Source organism: Pseudophryne corroboree, chromosome 1 (assembly GCF_028390025.1).
Source record: "Pseudophryne corroboree isolate aPseCor3 chromosome 1, aPseCor3.hap2, whole genome shotgun sequence".
NCBI lineage: Eukaryota > Metazoa > Chordata > Amphibia > Anura > Myobatrachidae > Pseudophryne > Pseudophryne corroboree.
In genome coordinates, this window is record NC_086444.1 from 513,507,663 (window position 1) to 513,523,849 (window position 16,187).

Genomic DNA, 16,187 nt, shown 5'->3' on the forward strand with positions numbered 1-16,187 from the left:
TCTGCAAATGTTATATCTGCCTCCCCTGCAGTGCACATGGTTTTGCCCAACTGCTAAAAAATTTCCTGCTGCGATCAACTTGAAATTACCCCCATTGCCTCGATAGTTGCATACACCCATAGCTGCCCACACACACTGCCCTCATAACTACACACACACTTCCACCATAGCCGCACACACACTTCTATAGCAGCACACACACACTGCCCCCATAACCACACACAGACACTGTCACCATAGCAGCACACATCGCACCCATAGCCACACAAACACTACACCCATAGCTGCATACACACATTGCTCCATAGTCACAGTGCCCCATAGCCTGACACACTGGCCCATAGTCTCACATACACTTCCCCATAGCCGCATACACACACACACTTCCCCATAGCCACACACAAACACAGTCCAGTCACACTGAGAACCCACACTCCCCCCCCCCCCCCCCCCACATCCCCAGGAGAATGTTGGTGAGCGCTGGTTACAGTAAATGCACAGGCAAACAACACCCCTGCGGCCTGCCGCCCAAACCTCTTCCCCCCAGACAGTAACAATCAGCGTCAGGCACAACTCACCTTCTATCCGTGTATTCTTTATGGATGGCAGGGCACCTCAGCTTCTTCTAACTTCTGGGCTCCAACACAGCAGTTAGACAGAATGGCACCCAGCAGCTGTCCAATCAATGTGCTGACAGTCTAACGGGGACCAGAAACTATTCAACCAGCCTCCATTTTACAGCCCTGTTGGCGGGCTTCCTGGGCCCTAAGCTGTTGCTTGTGTTGCTCAGCGGTAATTCCGCTACTGCCCTGTATGGGGTTTCTGATTTTTTTGTGCATACGCAGTAGCAAATAATTGCTCAGCTACATGAATTGCTCAGCTACATCGGAATAGCATATAATTTGCGTGCGCCTCTTAATCTGCAGCACATTATAAGTACATGCAGCGCAACATAATTATGCCATGGTACAAATTTACGTTTTTGCTCCTTTTTGCCTTTCAAATGGCTTTTTGGACAAGGTATTAATTATAAAACATACAATTTCTGTATTATATTATTGCTATTAAATATTTACACTTGTTGCATATTAAAATAGTCTGTTAACCTGTTTATGTAGCAGCTACTGTAGGTGGGGAGAACTTCCCTGGTATCTCCATTAATAATGTATAATTGCTGCTGTGCCACTGTAGAAACCTGCATGCATAATACTGGGAGAATCCAGGTAGTGCTCAGCATTCACACTTGTGTAGTGGTGACTGTGCACTGCAGCCCTTAATTATCATGGGGCCTAATTCAGATCTGATTGCTGGGCTGCGTTTTTTGCTGCCCTGCGATCAGATAGCCGCCGCCTACAGGTGGAGTGTTAAATTGCTGTGCAAGTGTACGATCGCATGTGTAGCAGAGCTGCACAAACTAATTTTGTGCAGTCTTTGCGCAGCCCAGAACTTACTCTTCCCGTGCGATTGATTCCTGCTGATCGGGGCCGGAGCTGACGTCAGACACCCTCCCTGAAAACGCCTGAGCCCGCCTGCGTTTTTATGCACATTTTCGGAAAACGGTCAGTTGCCACCCAAGAACGGCCTCTTCCTGTCAATCGCCTTGCAAACGCCTGTGAGTTCTGATTTTTCGCACCATCCCGTCGTCAGGCGCCGATGCCTGTCGCTGTTGTGCGACGCAGTTCAGATCTGATCACCCTCTGGGGGTCGTTCCGAGTTGATCGCTAGCTGCCATTGTTCGCAGCGCAGCGATCAGGCTCAAACTCGGCACTTCTATGCATGCGTATGGCGCGCAGTGCGCACGCGCGACATACTTTCACAAAAGCCGATGCAGTTTCACACAAGGTCTAGCAACGCTTTTCAATCGCACTGCTGACCGCTGAGTGATTGACAGGAAAGGGGCGTTTCTGGGCGGTAACCATTTTCAGGGAGTGTGCTGAAAAACGCAGGCGTGTCAGATACAAACGCAGGCATGCCTGGGGAAACGGGGGAGTGGCTGGCCGAACGCAGGGCGTGTTTGTGACGTCAAAACAGGAACTAAACAGACTGAAGTGATCGCTAGCTAGTAAGTCTCGAGCTACTCAGAAACTGCACAATCTTTTTTTGGAGCAGTTCTGCAATCCCTTCGTTCGCACTTCTGCTAAGCTAAGATACACTCCTAGAGGGCAGCGGCCTAGCATTTGCACTGCTGCTAAAAGCAGCTAGCGAGCGAACAACTCGGAATGAGGGCCTCTGTGCGAAAACACACAGCAGCGATCAGATCTGAATTAGGCCCATAGTTATAATATAATGGTGCTGATCCCATTCATGGGAACCAACCCAACTGCTATGGGAGAGGCATTACTTCGTTGTGAGGGGAGATGGTATAGACGTGGATAACTCCTTTAACCTTTTTTTGTTACTCAACAAAAATGTATTATCCTGGAAACCTTTTACACTGCTCAGCATATAAACTGTAGTCAATTATAAACCAAAATAATAAAACAAATGCTCAGAACAAAATATTTTATTTCTTTCATCAATAAAACTATAGTATACAGTTAATTTTGTCTAAATAAATTATATAATTTCTCATTTACAAGCAATAAACTAGATCACAATATTTCAAAGACAGTATGTACACAACATAAGGCTTAGTTATAAATAGCACATTTTCTTCCATTTCTCTAGTAAACATATTGAAAATATCGGTACGGAAGCTATTCTCCATGTGTACACAGAAGGTAATCGATGCATGAAATTATATTACAACCCAACAAGACAGACTTTAGAGATTATTATTTCAGAAGACGTAAAAATACTACATGAATTTTGCATTTATAGTCTTCCGAGCATTTGTATTTAGCAGGCCAACAGGTCATAAGTCGTGCCATTAACAGCTGAAACATGCAAAGAAAACACAAAGTGATTTCTGGGTGAAAATCAGCCCAAGATGATCTGCAGCAACAGAAGCAGAAACTTCATTATTTTGTAAGAGTTCTTCACAGTTCCACAAATGGAGTGCAAACAAATTGTCATTTTTCCATTCTTCCTGCCAGGTATGTCAGGAAAAGGCATTCCTCCTGCCAGGTATGTCAGGAAAAGGCAGAAGATATAACCAGGTCCTCCTGTCCAAAATCATACAAGTTCAGAGACTATCCTCTTAGAATCAGGACACACATGGTAATCCACTATCTTTAGAGTAAACTCTTTCTCCCAAGGCGGATCCTTGTCCCTCTCTTTCTTCTCTTACTGTAAATAAGGAAGCAGGGGAGATAGGTTATAATCACAGATCACTGTACAGGCTTATGCAACTAGATATAAGTTATTTGAATGAACTGGTAAAGTTGTATTCAAATAATTTACATAATATTACATAAAAAATTAAATGGAGAAAGATAAAGTACTAACCAATTAAACTCAGCATGTAACATGGCAGTTTTGAGCTGATTAACTACTTTATCTACCCCAATGAGCTTTAACATTCACAGACTAGATAAGTGGTTCACAAACGTTTTTTTACTCACGGCACCGTAGGCCAAAACTTTGTTACGGAGAAATTCAGATTTTTTTTTTTTATTAAATAAGTTGTGTTTATGTCATCCTTAGGTTCAGTTATGTGGTGAGGGACAGTATCTGCTTCTCTTTGTCCATATTTTATGATTGGAAGCCACGAATACTGGTTTTGCGAATTATTTTGACCATAAATAATTTGAATTGGTCCTGGACCACTAACTCAGAGCACCCCTGCAAGTGCCCCGAGGCACCGCAGGTTGCCATGGAACACAGTTTTGGAACCACTAGACTAGATATTTAGGTTGAATGGTACTTACATTTATATAAAGGTAAAGTCCACATTCCTTCCTGAAAAGTCATATAACTTTTGACTGTCAGAAATAAGGACTGCCCCACAGGTGTAGGTGTGACAGTGGATGTTGGATGTTAGATAATGCCTACAGTTCCCCTTTCTTCCATCTTGCCCCTCTCTTTTATTTAATGTAATATAATGTATAATGACTTTGTACAAGCTTGCAATAAAACCAGGTAACAAAAATATATAAATTTAGGAAACTACAAAAATAACCTAAAGTAAATGTAAATAACTAGAGATATATATTTAAACAATCTCTAAAATTGTTCATTTTCTTTCCTGCAGGTCATTGTCTCTCCTCGACTCTCTGTTTTGGCAAAGCTCTGTAATTTACAGGAGGTTTCAGGTCTACTGAAACCGGCATAACTCCTCTATCAGATTTCAGAGGCATATTTGTTCTTCATGTGACACAACCTGAAATTACCTGATATGATAAAATTGGCCTACTGTAGATAAAGGGGCTAGCAGGTTGAAATCTGTACTATCAAGGATATTCAGCTACTGTAGCTGGAACTAGTGCAGTGTTAGATTATATATTGGTTTTCTCCCTATTTAATACTGTATTTCCTAGCAGATTAATGTGCAATGAGACTTGTGCTCTGTAAAAATATGTACATCGCTTTCACTGAGATCTGGACAGGACATCAGAAAAGCTGATCTTTTAATTGGCATCTTTAATCTCTTAAGGGGGCTACACACGGAGAGATCCGTGCTTAAAATCTAAGCAGTCTGACTAGATTGCTTAGAAATTAAGCACGGATCTCTCATGTGTATGCCCCCCAGCGTTAGCAATGTGCGGCCGGTGCTAGATTGAACCTACATGCAGGCTCAATCTAGCAGGCCTCTCACTTCACCCCCGTTCCCTCCCCCCCTTGCTCAGCACACATTGCGCTGAGCAGGGGGAGAGATGTGTGCTGAGCAGTCTGTGACTGTAGAAAAACGAGTTCTAAAGAGAAATGCTAAACAGGAGCTTAACCCTGAAACTGAACTGCAGTATGGTAATAATCCTAACTAACTGGAGTTATTTCATTTGTGTCATACTGTATGTCAGTGCTAGTCTAGTAAGCAGTTTCTGTTTGCCCACCTCTAAGATGATGTCACCGGCAATTTTATACCCACCATGAGCGCTGTAAGGGGGGTACATTAATAAAACTAATAAATACTGTGCAGAAAATGATTTAAGAATGTATTTACAAAAATAGCATTTACAAAATATAACAGTTTACATATATGTACACTGAATGGGATCAGAAAGCCTGCGGGGGTGGGGGTGGGGGTGAGAGCAATGAAGCCCCGTGTGGGCTCGGGGGCGTGCTTTGTTTGTTACAGGGTCTATTCTCCTTTTATGGGTGTCATGGACACCTACAGAGGGGGAATCACCTACCTCGCCGGTATTCCGGCGTTGGTATGGTGCCCCTGGCGGGATCCCGGCGTCAGTATTGTGACAGCTGGGATCCCGTCCACCGGTAGGCTGACCGCATACTCACTGAATAAGCATAGGACGAGTACCAGTTTTGTGCAGGAATTGCTTTTTATCTATTTTAAAATATCTCTCCGTTGTCTATGGACAAGATATGCCTTCTTTTCTGCAAACTTTGCATGTTTTACACCGTGGCGCAGGAAATGAATATTTACAGGCATCCTACTGCGCTTTGATTGCCATATTTGCATATTTATTTGCAAAAGGGCTTTGTAAATGATTGTCATGAACGATGTTTTGGATATGTCATCTCAATCCATCCTTAAACCTTAACCACAAGCCTCTCAGTTACCAAATAGACACTTTTTTTTCTTGAGACGGGCATAGTATTTTTACACTTAAAAGTCTCCTGTACACTTGCACGTTGGGCCTAATTTAGACCCGATCGCTGCTACAACAGCAATCGCAGCCTGAAGCCCTTTCTGGGCCTGACAAGCAGGGTGGGCTAGCCCTATGCTGGGCGTCCTTCCCCCCCCCCCCCCCCCCCGGCATGTCAAAGAAACTGAGCGTAGTGTGCTATTTTTAGCACATCTATGGTCAGGTCTGAATCACCCCCTTTATCCACCTCTTCAAAAGACTGATACTTTATGTACAGCTATATATGAAGATGCAGGTTGTGCGTACTGAACAATTCTAGTATTTCTGACAGACCAAATATGCTGCTTGTTGTAGCCTTGTGAATCCACTGTCTAACAATCTACCAAAACCTACCATAGACAAAATCAATTAATTTGTCAACAGCTTTGTTGATCTCAAGCTGTGTCCAATTTACTGCTATAAAAAAAAAAACAATAACACATGTTTGTTCTTTTTTAGAGACTCCCAAGAATAAAGCGCCACACTGGGATTCAGCATCAGTGGGTGTATAATCAGTAACTGCCAAAGGGAAAGAGAGCATGTGAGACGGTGGGGAAAGCTCGCAGTGGATGTACAGTACTGAGGACAGAAGCAGAACTCTGACTTCTTTGTTCAATGCCTCAAGAGAAATATAGAAAGTGACATTTTAAATGAAAATTGCCCCAATCTGTGTTTTTGGCTCTAAAAGGCATTGCAGGGAGCCTGTTTATGCATCTTGATATATGTAATGTAGGTTACAAGAAATTGTGTGCTGTTTCACAGACAGCACAGAAACAGGATATTTAAAGGAAAACTATAAGGAGAGAAATGTATGATTATTATGATATTAAGTGAAAATTGCTTTAAATTGGTTGGGTCATTAAGTATTCTGAGTGTCCCACTCAGGCAGAGTCTATTAATTAGCTTATTTTAATTTTAGTTATATTAAATAAGGCAATTATTAAATTACTGACTACTATGTTTTTCTTTCTGGCAGCCAAATGGCTCTTGTAATGGATACTAGAAATACTGTAGCAATTATATGAACACAGTTTTCTGATATTTTTACTATTCACCATATAGGTACTGGTTTATCAACGAGTTTTATCATATGCAACGAGTTTTAAAGCTTGTTGCATAGGATAAATGGTGCTCCAGCCAATGATCTCCTGTCATGTGCTTGAAAAATGACAGTTGGGAGCTGATTGACTGTAGCACCATTTATCATACGCAACGAGTTTTAAAACTTGTTGCATATGATAAAACTTGTTGATATATCAGCCTCATGATGTCCAACCTATAAATGCGCTCATTTGTGATATTTCTCATGTATAACTGGTAACTCAGCAGATGGCCATACATCAGGAGGGGTGTCTGTCACCAGCCTCCTAACCTGCTTCTGCCAGACAGAGTTTTCCCACACACTGTCCTGTAGTTTTCCCTCACACTGTCGCCACACACTGTCCTGTAGTTTTCCCACACACTGTCGCCACACACTGTCCTGTAGTTTTCCCACACACTTTCGCACACACTGTCCTGTAGTTTTTCCTCACACTGTCGCCACACACTGTCCTGTAGTTTTCCCACACACTGTCGCCACACACTGTCCTGTAGTTTTCCCACACACTGTCGCCACACACTGTCCTGTAGTTTTCCCACACACTGTCGCCACACACTGTCCTGTAGTTTTCCCACACACTTTCGCCACACACTGTCCTGTAGTTTTCCCTCACACTGTCGCCACACACTGTCCTGTAGTTTTCCCACACACTGTCGCCACACACTGTCTTGTAGTTTTCCCTCACATTGTTACCACACAGCAGTCTCTACTCTAAGTTGGAGGGAATTTGGCTGGTCTGAGGAAAAAGTTGGTTATGTGTGGGGCAGCATTTTAGTTGGACAGACAAACTGGATGGTGGTCAGGTTGGAGGAAAGTTGGTCTGATGTATGGTCTGAGTCTGTTCATTTTTTTTATTAAAGGTGATCAGAGACTCACTAGTTCTTCAATATTAAGGGTTTCACATCATAGAAAAAAAAACACATAGCTTTACTGTGGTGCGTTTAGCTTTGTATATCATATGCCCATGATCATATAGCTCATCAATGGCAAATACAAATTATAAAATACACTCAAACCTTGCATGCACCAAATAAGCACAATGCTGCATTCAAGGTGCAGTACACCAGGCACTTTGGTGTGTACAGAAACAGCAGTTACCCTACAGATCCATGATTTCAAGTAACAGCTGTCTAAACTGCATCCAAATGCAGCTAAAAGCACAGCTAGTGAGTAGAAACCCTTAGGTTTCTTCATCGGTTTAATGGGGTAAATGTATTACCCTTCATTATGGGGGGAGAACATAGTAACATAGTAACTAAGGTTGAAAAAAAGACAATTGTCCATCGAGTTCAACCTATTTGTGGTCTCCTATGCAGTCTTATTATAGGACTAGTTATTTTTATGTTAGGACTAGTTAAATTAACTATAATGCGTGCCTACGCACCATAACCCTGAATATCTTTATCCAATAGGAATTTATCTAACCCATTCTTAAAGGTGTTGACTGAGTCCGCAGTTACTACTCTCTCAGGCAGGGAATTCCAAACACGTATTGTCCTTACTGTGAAAAAACCTTTTCGCCTCAATATGCGGAAACACCTCTAACCTAAGCGAGTGACCACGTGTTCTCTGTGCTGATCTTATAGAAAACAGGTCCCTCCCAAGCTCTGTGTATCGACCCCTTATATATTTGTAGAGGTTGATCATGTCCCCTCTTAGTCTCCTCTTTTCCAATGTAAACATGCCTAGCCTTGCAAGCCTTTCCTCGTTTTCCAGCGTCTCCATGCCCTTGATTAGTTTGGTCACCCGCCTCTAAACCTTGTCTAGCTCCAGGATATCCTTTTTGTGATATAGTGCCCAAAATTGCACACAGTATTCAAGATGTGGCCTCACTAGTGATTTATATAATGGGAGTATAATACTCTCGTCCCTTGCATCAATTCCCAGTTTTATGCATGCTAATATCTTTTCTCTAACGTCCTAGAGGATGCTGGGGACTCCATAAGGACCATGGGGAATAGACAGGCTCCGCAGGAGATAGGGCACTTTAAGAAAGAGTATTCTGGGTGTGCACTGGCTCCTCCCTCTATTCCCCTCTTCCAGACCTCAGTTTTAGACTGTGCCCAGAGGAGAATGGGTGCACTGTAGGGAGCTCTCCTGAGTTTCCTGCTTAGAAAGCATTTTTGGTAGGATTTTTTCTCTTTTTCAGGGAGCACTGCTGGCAACAGGCTCCCTGCATCGAGGGACTGAGGAGAGAGGAGCAGACCTACTTAAATGTTAGGCTCTGCTTCCTCGGCTACTGGACACCATTAGCTCCAGAGGGAATGAACACAAGTTCGTCCTGGACGTTCACCCAAGAGCCGCGCCGCCGTTCTCCTCACAGAGCCAGAAGAAATTAAGACGGAAGACGTCTCAGGCGGCAGAAGCCTTCGGTGCTTCACAGAGGTAACGCACAGCACTGCAGCTGTGCGTCATTGCTCCGCTACACCTCGCACACTCCGGTCACTGTAAGGGTGCAGGGCGCAGGGGGGGGGGGCGCCCTGGGCAGCAATAAAACACCTCTCCTATGGCAAAAGTGTATATACATGTACAGGTGGGCACTGTACATGTATATAAAAGAGCCCCTGCCATTTTTTAATAAGTTTGAGCAGGATAGAAGCCCGCCGCCGAGGGGGCGGGGCTTCACCCTCAGCACTCACCAGCGCCATTTTCTCTACACAGCACCGCTGAGAGGAAGCTCCCCGGACTCTCCCCTACTTGACACACGGTGAAAGGGGGTTTTATAGTAGAGGGGGGGCACATTATTGGCGTTTATACACTACAGCAGCGCTACTGGGTAAACATTCTGTGTTTTTCTCCAGGGACATATAGCGCTGGGGTGTGTGCTGGCATATTCTCTCTCTGTCTCTCCAAAGGGCCTCAGGGGGAACCTGTCTTCAGAAAAGAGATTCCCTGTGTGTGTGAAGTGTGTCGGTACATGTGTGTCGACATGTTTGACGAGGAAGGCTCGCCTAAGGAGGAGGGGGAGTGCATGATGGTCAGGTCGCCGTCGGCAACGCCGACACCGGACTGGGTGGATATGTGGAATGTCTTGAATGCAAATGTAAATTTACTGCATAAACGATTAGACAAGGCTGAAGCTAGGGATCAGTCAGGTAGTCAGACCATGCCTGTCCCTGTGGCACCAGGACCTTCGGGGTCTCAAAAAACGCACCATATCCCAGATCACTGACACAGATACCGACACAGAGACTGACTCTAGTGGCGACTATGAGGATGCAAAATTACAGCCAAAGGTGGCGAAAGGTATTCGTTACATGATTATGGCCATTAAAGAGGCTTTGCATATCACTGAGGAACCCCCTGTCCCTGACACGAGGGTACACATGTATAAAGGGAAAAAGCCTGAGGTCACTTTTCCGTCCTCATTTGAACTAAGCGACTAGTGCGAAAAGGCTTGGGAATCTCCAGATAGGAGACTACAAGTTCCCAAAAGGATTCTTATGGCGTATCCCTTTCCACAAAAGGACAGGATACGATGGGAATCTTCGCCGAAGGTAGACAAGGCGCTGACACGCTTATCCAAGAAGGTGGCACTGCCTTCTCAGGATACAGCTTCCCTCAAGGATCCTGCTGATCGTAAGCAGGAGGTTACCATGAAGCACATTTACACACATTCCGGTACTATCGTTAGACAGGCTATGGCATCGGCCTTGGTGTGTAGTGCTATCGCAGCATGGACAGATTCCTTATCTACGGAACTTGAAACCCTAGATAAGGTTTCCATTCTAATGACCCTAGAGCATATCAAAGATGCTGCTTTATATATGAGGGATGCTCAAAGAGACATTTGTTTACTAAGCTCCAGAATAAATGCTATGTCTATTTCTGCTAGGCGACTCCTGTGGACCCGACAGTGGACGGGGAATGCCGACTCAAAGCGGCATATGGAGTCGTTGCCTTACAAGGGGGAGGAGTTGTTTTGAGAAGGCCTCTCAGACCTTGTCTCTACTGCTATGGCCGGTAAATCGAATTTCTTACCTTATGTCCCCCCGCAGCATACTAAAAAGGCACCTCATTATCAAATGCAGTCCTTTCGTTCCAGTAAAAGCAAGAAGGTACGGGGATCGTCCTTCCTTGCCAGAGGAAAAGGCAAGGGAAAAAAGCTGCATGCAGCTAGTTCCCAGGAGCAGAAGTCCTCCCCTACATCTGCAAAGTCCACCGCATGACGCTGGGGCTTCCCGGGGGGAGTCAGCTCAAGCGGGGGCGCGTCTTCGATTTTTCAGCCAGGTCTGGGTTCACTCACAGGTGGATCCTTGGGCTATAGAGATTGTTTCTCAGGGATACAGGCTGGAATTCGAAGACGTGCCTCCTCGCCGGTTTTTCAAATCGGCTCTGCCAGCTTCCCCATCAGAGAGGGAGTTAGTGTTGACTGCAATTCAAAAATCCCTGAACTTGTACTTGAAAAAGTTCAAGTTCAAGATGGAATCACTCAGAGCGGTCATCGCCAGCCTGGAGGGGGGGGGGGGATTGGATGGTGTCCCTGGACATAAAGGATGCATACCTTCATGTTCTGATTTTCCCTCCTCATCAGGCGTTCCTGAGATTTGCAGTACAGGACTGTCATTACCAATTTCAGACGTTGCCGTTTGGGCTTTCCACAGCCCCGAGAATTTTCACCAAGGTAATGGTGGAAATGATGGTGCTCCTGCGCAAGCAGGGGGTCACAATTATCCCATACTTGGACGATCTCCTCATAAAGGCGAGATCTCGGGAGAAGTTGCTGGACAGCGTGTCGCTGTCGGTGAGGATGTTGCAGGGGCACTGCTGGATTCTCAATTTACCGAAGTCCCAGCTAGTCCCTACAACGCGCCTGACCTTTCTGGGTCTGATTCTAGACACAGACCAGAAAAAGGTTTTTCTTCCGATGGAAAAGGCTCAGGAGCTCATGACCCTGGTCAGGAACCTATTAAAGCTAAAAACGGTTTCAGTGCATCATTGCACACGTGTCCTGGGGAAGATGGTGGCATCGTACGAGGCCATCCCCTTCGGCAGGTTCCATGCGAGGACCTTTCAATGGGATCTACTGGACAAATGGTCCGGGTCCCATTTACAAATGCATCAGAGGATCACCCTGTTTCCCAGAGCCAGGGTATCTCTCCTGTGGTGGCTGCACAGTGCTCACCTCCTAGAAGGCCGCAGGTTCGGAATTCAGGACTGGATCCTGGTGACCACGGACGCAAGCCTCCGAGGTTGGGGAGCGGTCACACTGGGAAGAAATTTCCAAGGTCTCTGGTCAAATCTAGAGCCTGGTCTCCACATCAACGTCCTGGAGTTGAGGGCCATATACAACACCCTACGCCAAGCGGAGGCATTGCTTCGGGACAAACCGGTTCTGATTCAGTCTGACAATGTCACGGCAGTGACTCATGTAAACCGCCAAGGCGGCACAAAGAGCAGAGTGGCCATGGCAGAAGCAACCAGGATTCTTCGCTGGGTGGAAGGCCATGCAAGCGCCCTATCAGCAGTATTCATCCCAGGGGTGGACAACTGGAAAGCGGACTTCCTCAGCAGACACGACCTGCATCCGGGAGAGTGGGGACTTCATCCAGAAGTCTTCGCACAGATCGTGGGTCGGTGGGGACTGCCTCAGATAGACATGATGGCGTCCCGTCTCAACAAAAAACGTAAGCGGTATTGCGCCAGGTCCAGGGACCCTCAGGCGGTAGCGGTAGACGCTCTAGTGACACCTTGGGTGTTCAGATCGGTCTATGTGTTCCCTCCTCTACCTCTCATACCCAAGGTGTTGAGAATAATAAGGCTAAGAGGAGTCAGAACGATTCTCATTGTTACGAATTGGCCACGAAGGACTTGGTATCCGGATCTGCAAGAGTTGCTCACAGAAGATCCATGGCCTCTTCCCCTAAGGCAGGATCTGCTGCAGCAGGGGCCCTGTCTGTTCCAAGACTTACCGCGGCTGCGTTTGACGGCATGGCGGTTGAACGCCGGATCCTAGTGGAAAAAGGTATTCCGGAGGAGGTCATTCCTACCCTGATCAAGGCTAGGAAGGACGTGACATCGAAACATTATCACCGTATATGGCGAAAACATGTGTCTTGGTGTGAGGCCAGAACTGCTCCTACGGAGGAGTTCCATTTGGGCCGTCTGCTTCACTTCCTGCAAACGGGAGTGAATTTGGGCCTAAAATTAGGGTCCATAAAGGTCCAAATTTCGGCCTTATCCATTTTCTTCCAAAAAGAATTGGCTTCTCTTCCTGAAGTACAGACATTTGTGAAGGGGGTACTGCATATTCAGCCTCCCTTTGTACCTCTGGTGGCACCTTGGGATCTTAACGTGGTATTAAGTTTCCCCAAGTCACCTTGGTTTGAACCACTCAAGACGGTGGAATTGAAATTTCTCACTTGGAAAGTGGTTATGTTATTAGCCTTGGCTTCTGCAAGGCGTGTTTCGGAATTGGCGGCTTTGTCGTATAAAAGCCCCTACCTGGTTTTTCATGTGGATAGGGCAGAGTTGAGGACTCGTCCTTAATTTCTGCCAAAGGTGGTCTCATCTTTTCATATGAACCAACCTATTGTCGTGCCTGTGGCTACGCGGGACTTGGGGGATTCCGAGTCCCTGGATGTGGTCAGGGCTTTGAAGATTTATGTGTCCAGAACAGCTAGGATCAGGAAGACTGAAGCTCTGTTTGTTCTGTATGTGGCCAACGAAAGGTATGGTATACCTGCACTGCTATAATGTTTAATAAATTATGTATGACCAACGTGTAATCAAATAATTTGAATAGTTCATAAGCAATTATCGGTGTTGGCGGTGCTCCCCTGAGGTAATGATAAATACAATCATATAGGATTTTTTTGTACTGGGAAAAGAGACCACGGCAACAAAGAAGAAAACCTCTTTTTGGGGGCACTCATTCAGTATCTAAATTATTGTTTAAAAATAATTTTAATTAGTTAGATTAAAAAGGTTATGTATATGGGATTTTAACCCTATCTGCTACACCCCTTAGTAGGATTAGCAGAAAAAAGACAAAAAGTGCATATTAAACAAAATTTACTTTTTACACAAAATATCAAGGAATTAATCAACCACTGGTTGTTTGGTAAATACCTAAATACCTGTGTTAAATGTACGAGTATTGCTTTCTATAAGGTGTTTTTACCTTTTGATTCTGGAAGGCTGTTAAATGTCAGTGACCTCAGTCTGTGTTTGCTCTGTGTCTTTATAATGGAGCATTTATTGTGGCAAAAAAGGTAATGATGTTTCCACTTTTAGATCAATATAGATATAGAATTGTTGCATTTCAACAAGGTAAAAAATAGAAAGCATATACTGCGTGCCTGGCGAATAAATATATGCCTGGCGGGTGAATATAAACATTTATGAAAATTGTAACATGATGGGATTCCAAATAAAAGTAGTTTCTCCCACCATGTTGGGCATGTAAATTTAACCAGGGAAACAGTCATATATAAGACATTCTGTGCGTCTGAGAAAAAACACTTATTTCAAGGAGTTAGAGTCAGTGCCGGTAATCCGCCGACTTCTGCTACCTTCCCATGTGTGGGTAATTCCACAGTGAATGGGAGGTGAGAGAGTCGAGCGGCCAGCGCTGATATGAAGGAAGAGAAAGTGGTGTTTACTGCTGTTGAGGGCTGCGGGTCGAGTGATCCCTTATGACCATTAGGTCATTGCAGGGAAACAGTGCCCGCTGCTCCTCAATGAGAGCACACCGAAATACCTGTCCGTAGATAAAGTGTTTTAATGCAGCAGCGCTGCGGCTGGTCAGCGCGCGTTTCTCCTGGTGCCCGGAGACGGAGCCGTGTTCTCTGCACGGGGATTCCGTGTGACGTCACCGTGCATTACCTTACACTTGTCTGTGTTGAATTTAATTCTCCATTTTGCTGTCCATGCGTCCAGTTTAGTTAAGTCGTTCTGAAGAGACTCAGCATCCCCCTCTGTATTTATAACCTTACACAATTTGGTATCGTCTGCAAAAATTGACACCATGCTCTCTAGACCTACTGTTAGGTCGTTGATGAAAATGATGAACAAAAGTGGTCCAAGTAAAGAACCTTGTTGCACACCACTTAGTACTCTAGTCCAATTTGAAAATGATCCATTGACTACAACGCGCTGCTCCCCATTATCTAACCAATTACTGACCCAAGTGCATATTGTGCTCCCTAGCCCTATTTCTTGTAGCTTATAGATAAGACGCATGTGTGGTACATTGTCAAAAGCTTTGGCAAAGTCTAAAAAGATTATATCCACCTCCTTACCCTGATCCATGTTCACACTTACTGTTTCATAAAAGCCAAGTAAGTTGGTCTGACATGATCTGTCCTTCACAAATCCATGTTGGTTCCTTTTAATGACCTTATTTGCTTCAAGGAACTTTTGAATACTGTCCCTTAGAATACCTTCCAATACTTTCCCCACTATAGATGTAAGACTAACTGGTCTATAATTACCTGGTTCAGCTTGCTCCCCTTTTTCAATATCGGCACTACCTCCGCTATACGCCAGTCCTTGGGAACCATACCCGATTTAAGCAAATCCATGAAGATCAAAAATAGAGGTCTTGCTAGTTCAGCGTGCAGCTCCATAAGAACCCTCGGGTGAATACCATCTGGACCAGGTGACTTATTAATCTTTAACTTTTTTAATCGGTCACAGACTACCTCCTCACACAAATAAGCATTTAGCTGTGGGACATTATCTTTGTTGAGAGAAGTGGGATCAGCGAACGTTATGTACATTGATACCGCTTCTCCCCCAAGTATGACAGCAGCGGCTATGCGTCCCTGTCATCATCGCCCCTGCTATCTTCTAGATAGCATGCCAGTGTGCAGGGCAATATAAGAACGGTCAGCACTCACCTTTCTGAAACCTGCAGCTATTAATTTCAACAGCAGCAGATGGCATTGCCCATACACCATAGCCAGAGACAGCACCACTATTGGCTGGAGTGGCTGCCAGCGAGATCTCGCGATAGTAGTGAAATATTGCACATGCACAGTGGAGCCGGGCGGGCGGGCAGGGAGACACAGCGCATCAACACTAGGTTGATGAGCTGTGTGCTCAGGTGGGGATCACAGAAGTGGGGAGTTTTCTCTCAGACAAGATGTTTACACATTTTACAGCGGTAATGAGGTGAAGCAGGATCTCTCCCCAATGAACCCTATTTTCAATGTCAGTTAACTGTATTCACAATGAGTTATATTCAGTTCAGACTAAGGGGGAGATGTATGCCACAGATTGTGCCGCTATAACGGGTGGTCTTCTGTATGCCGGCAGTCGGGCTCCCGGCGCTCAGTATACCGGCGCCGGGAGCCCGACAGCCGGCATACCGACACTTATTTTCCCTCGTGGGGGTCCACGACCCCCATAGAGGGAGAATAAAATAGTGTGGCGCGCGTAGCGCGCCACCGTGCCCGTAG

The 16,187-nt window shown here is 45.2% G+C and overlaps 1 protein-coding gene across 4 annotated transcripts in view; it reads right to left on the minus strand.

The window, feature by feature from the left end:
* Positions 1–2,487: 2,487 nt before the first annotated feature.
* The window catches only part of PIP5K1B (phosphatidylinositol-4-phosphate 5-kinase type 1 beta), a 301,363-nt gene continuing 287,663 nt past the window's right edge, over positions 2,488–16,187 (minus strand). For all 4 annotated transcript variants that reach the window (XM_063913919.1, XM_063913920.1, XM_063913922.1 and 1 more), the window contains one exon: positions 2,488–3,228. In XM_063913919.1, the coding sequence (XP_063769989.1) occupies positions 3,226–3,228 (3 nt within the window). In that variant the 3' untranslated portion in view covers positions 2,488–3,225. The remainder of the gene's footprint in view (positions 3,229–16,187) is intronic.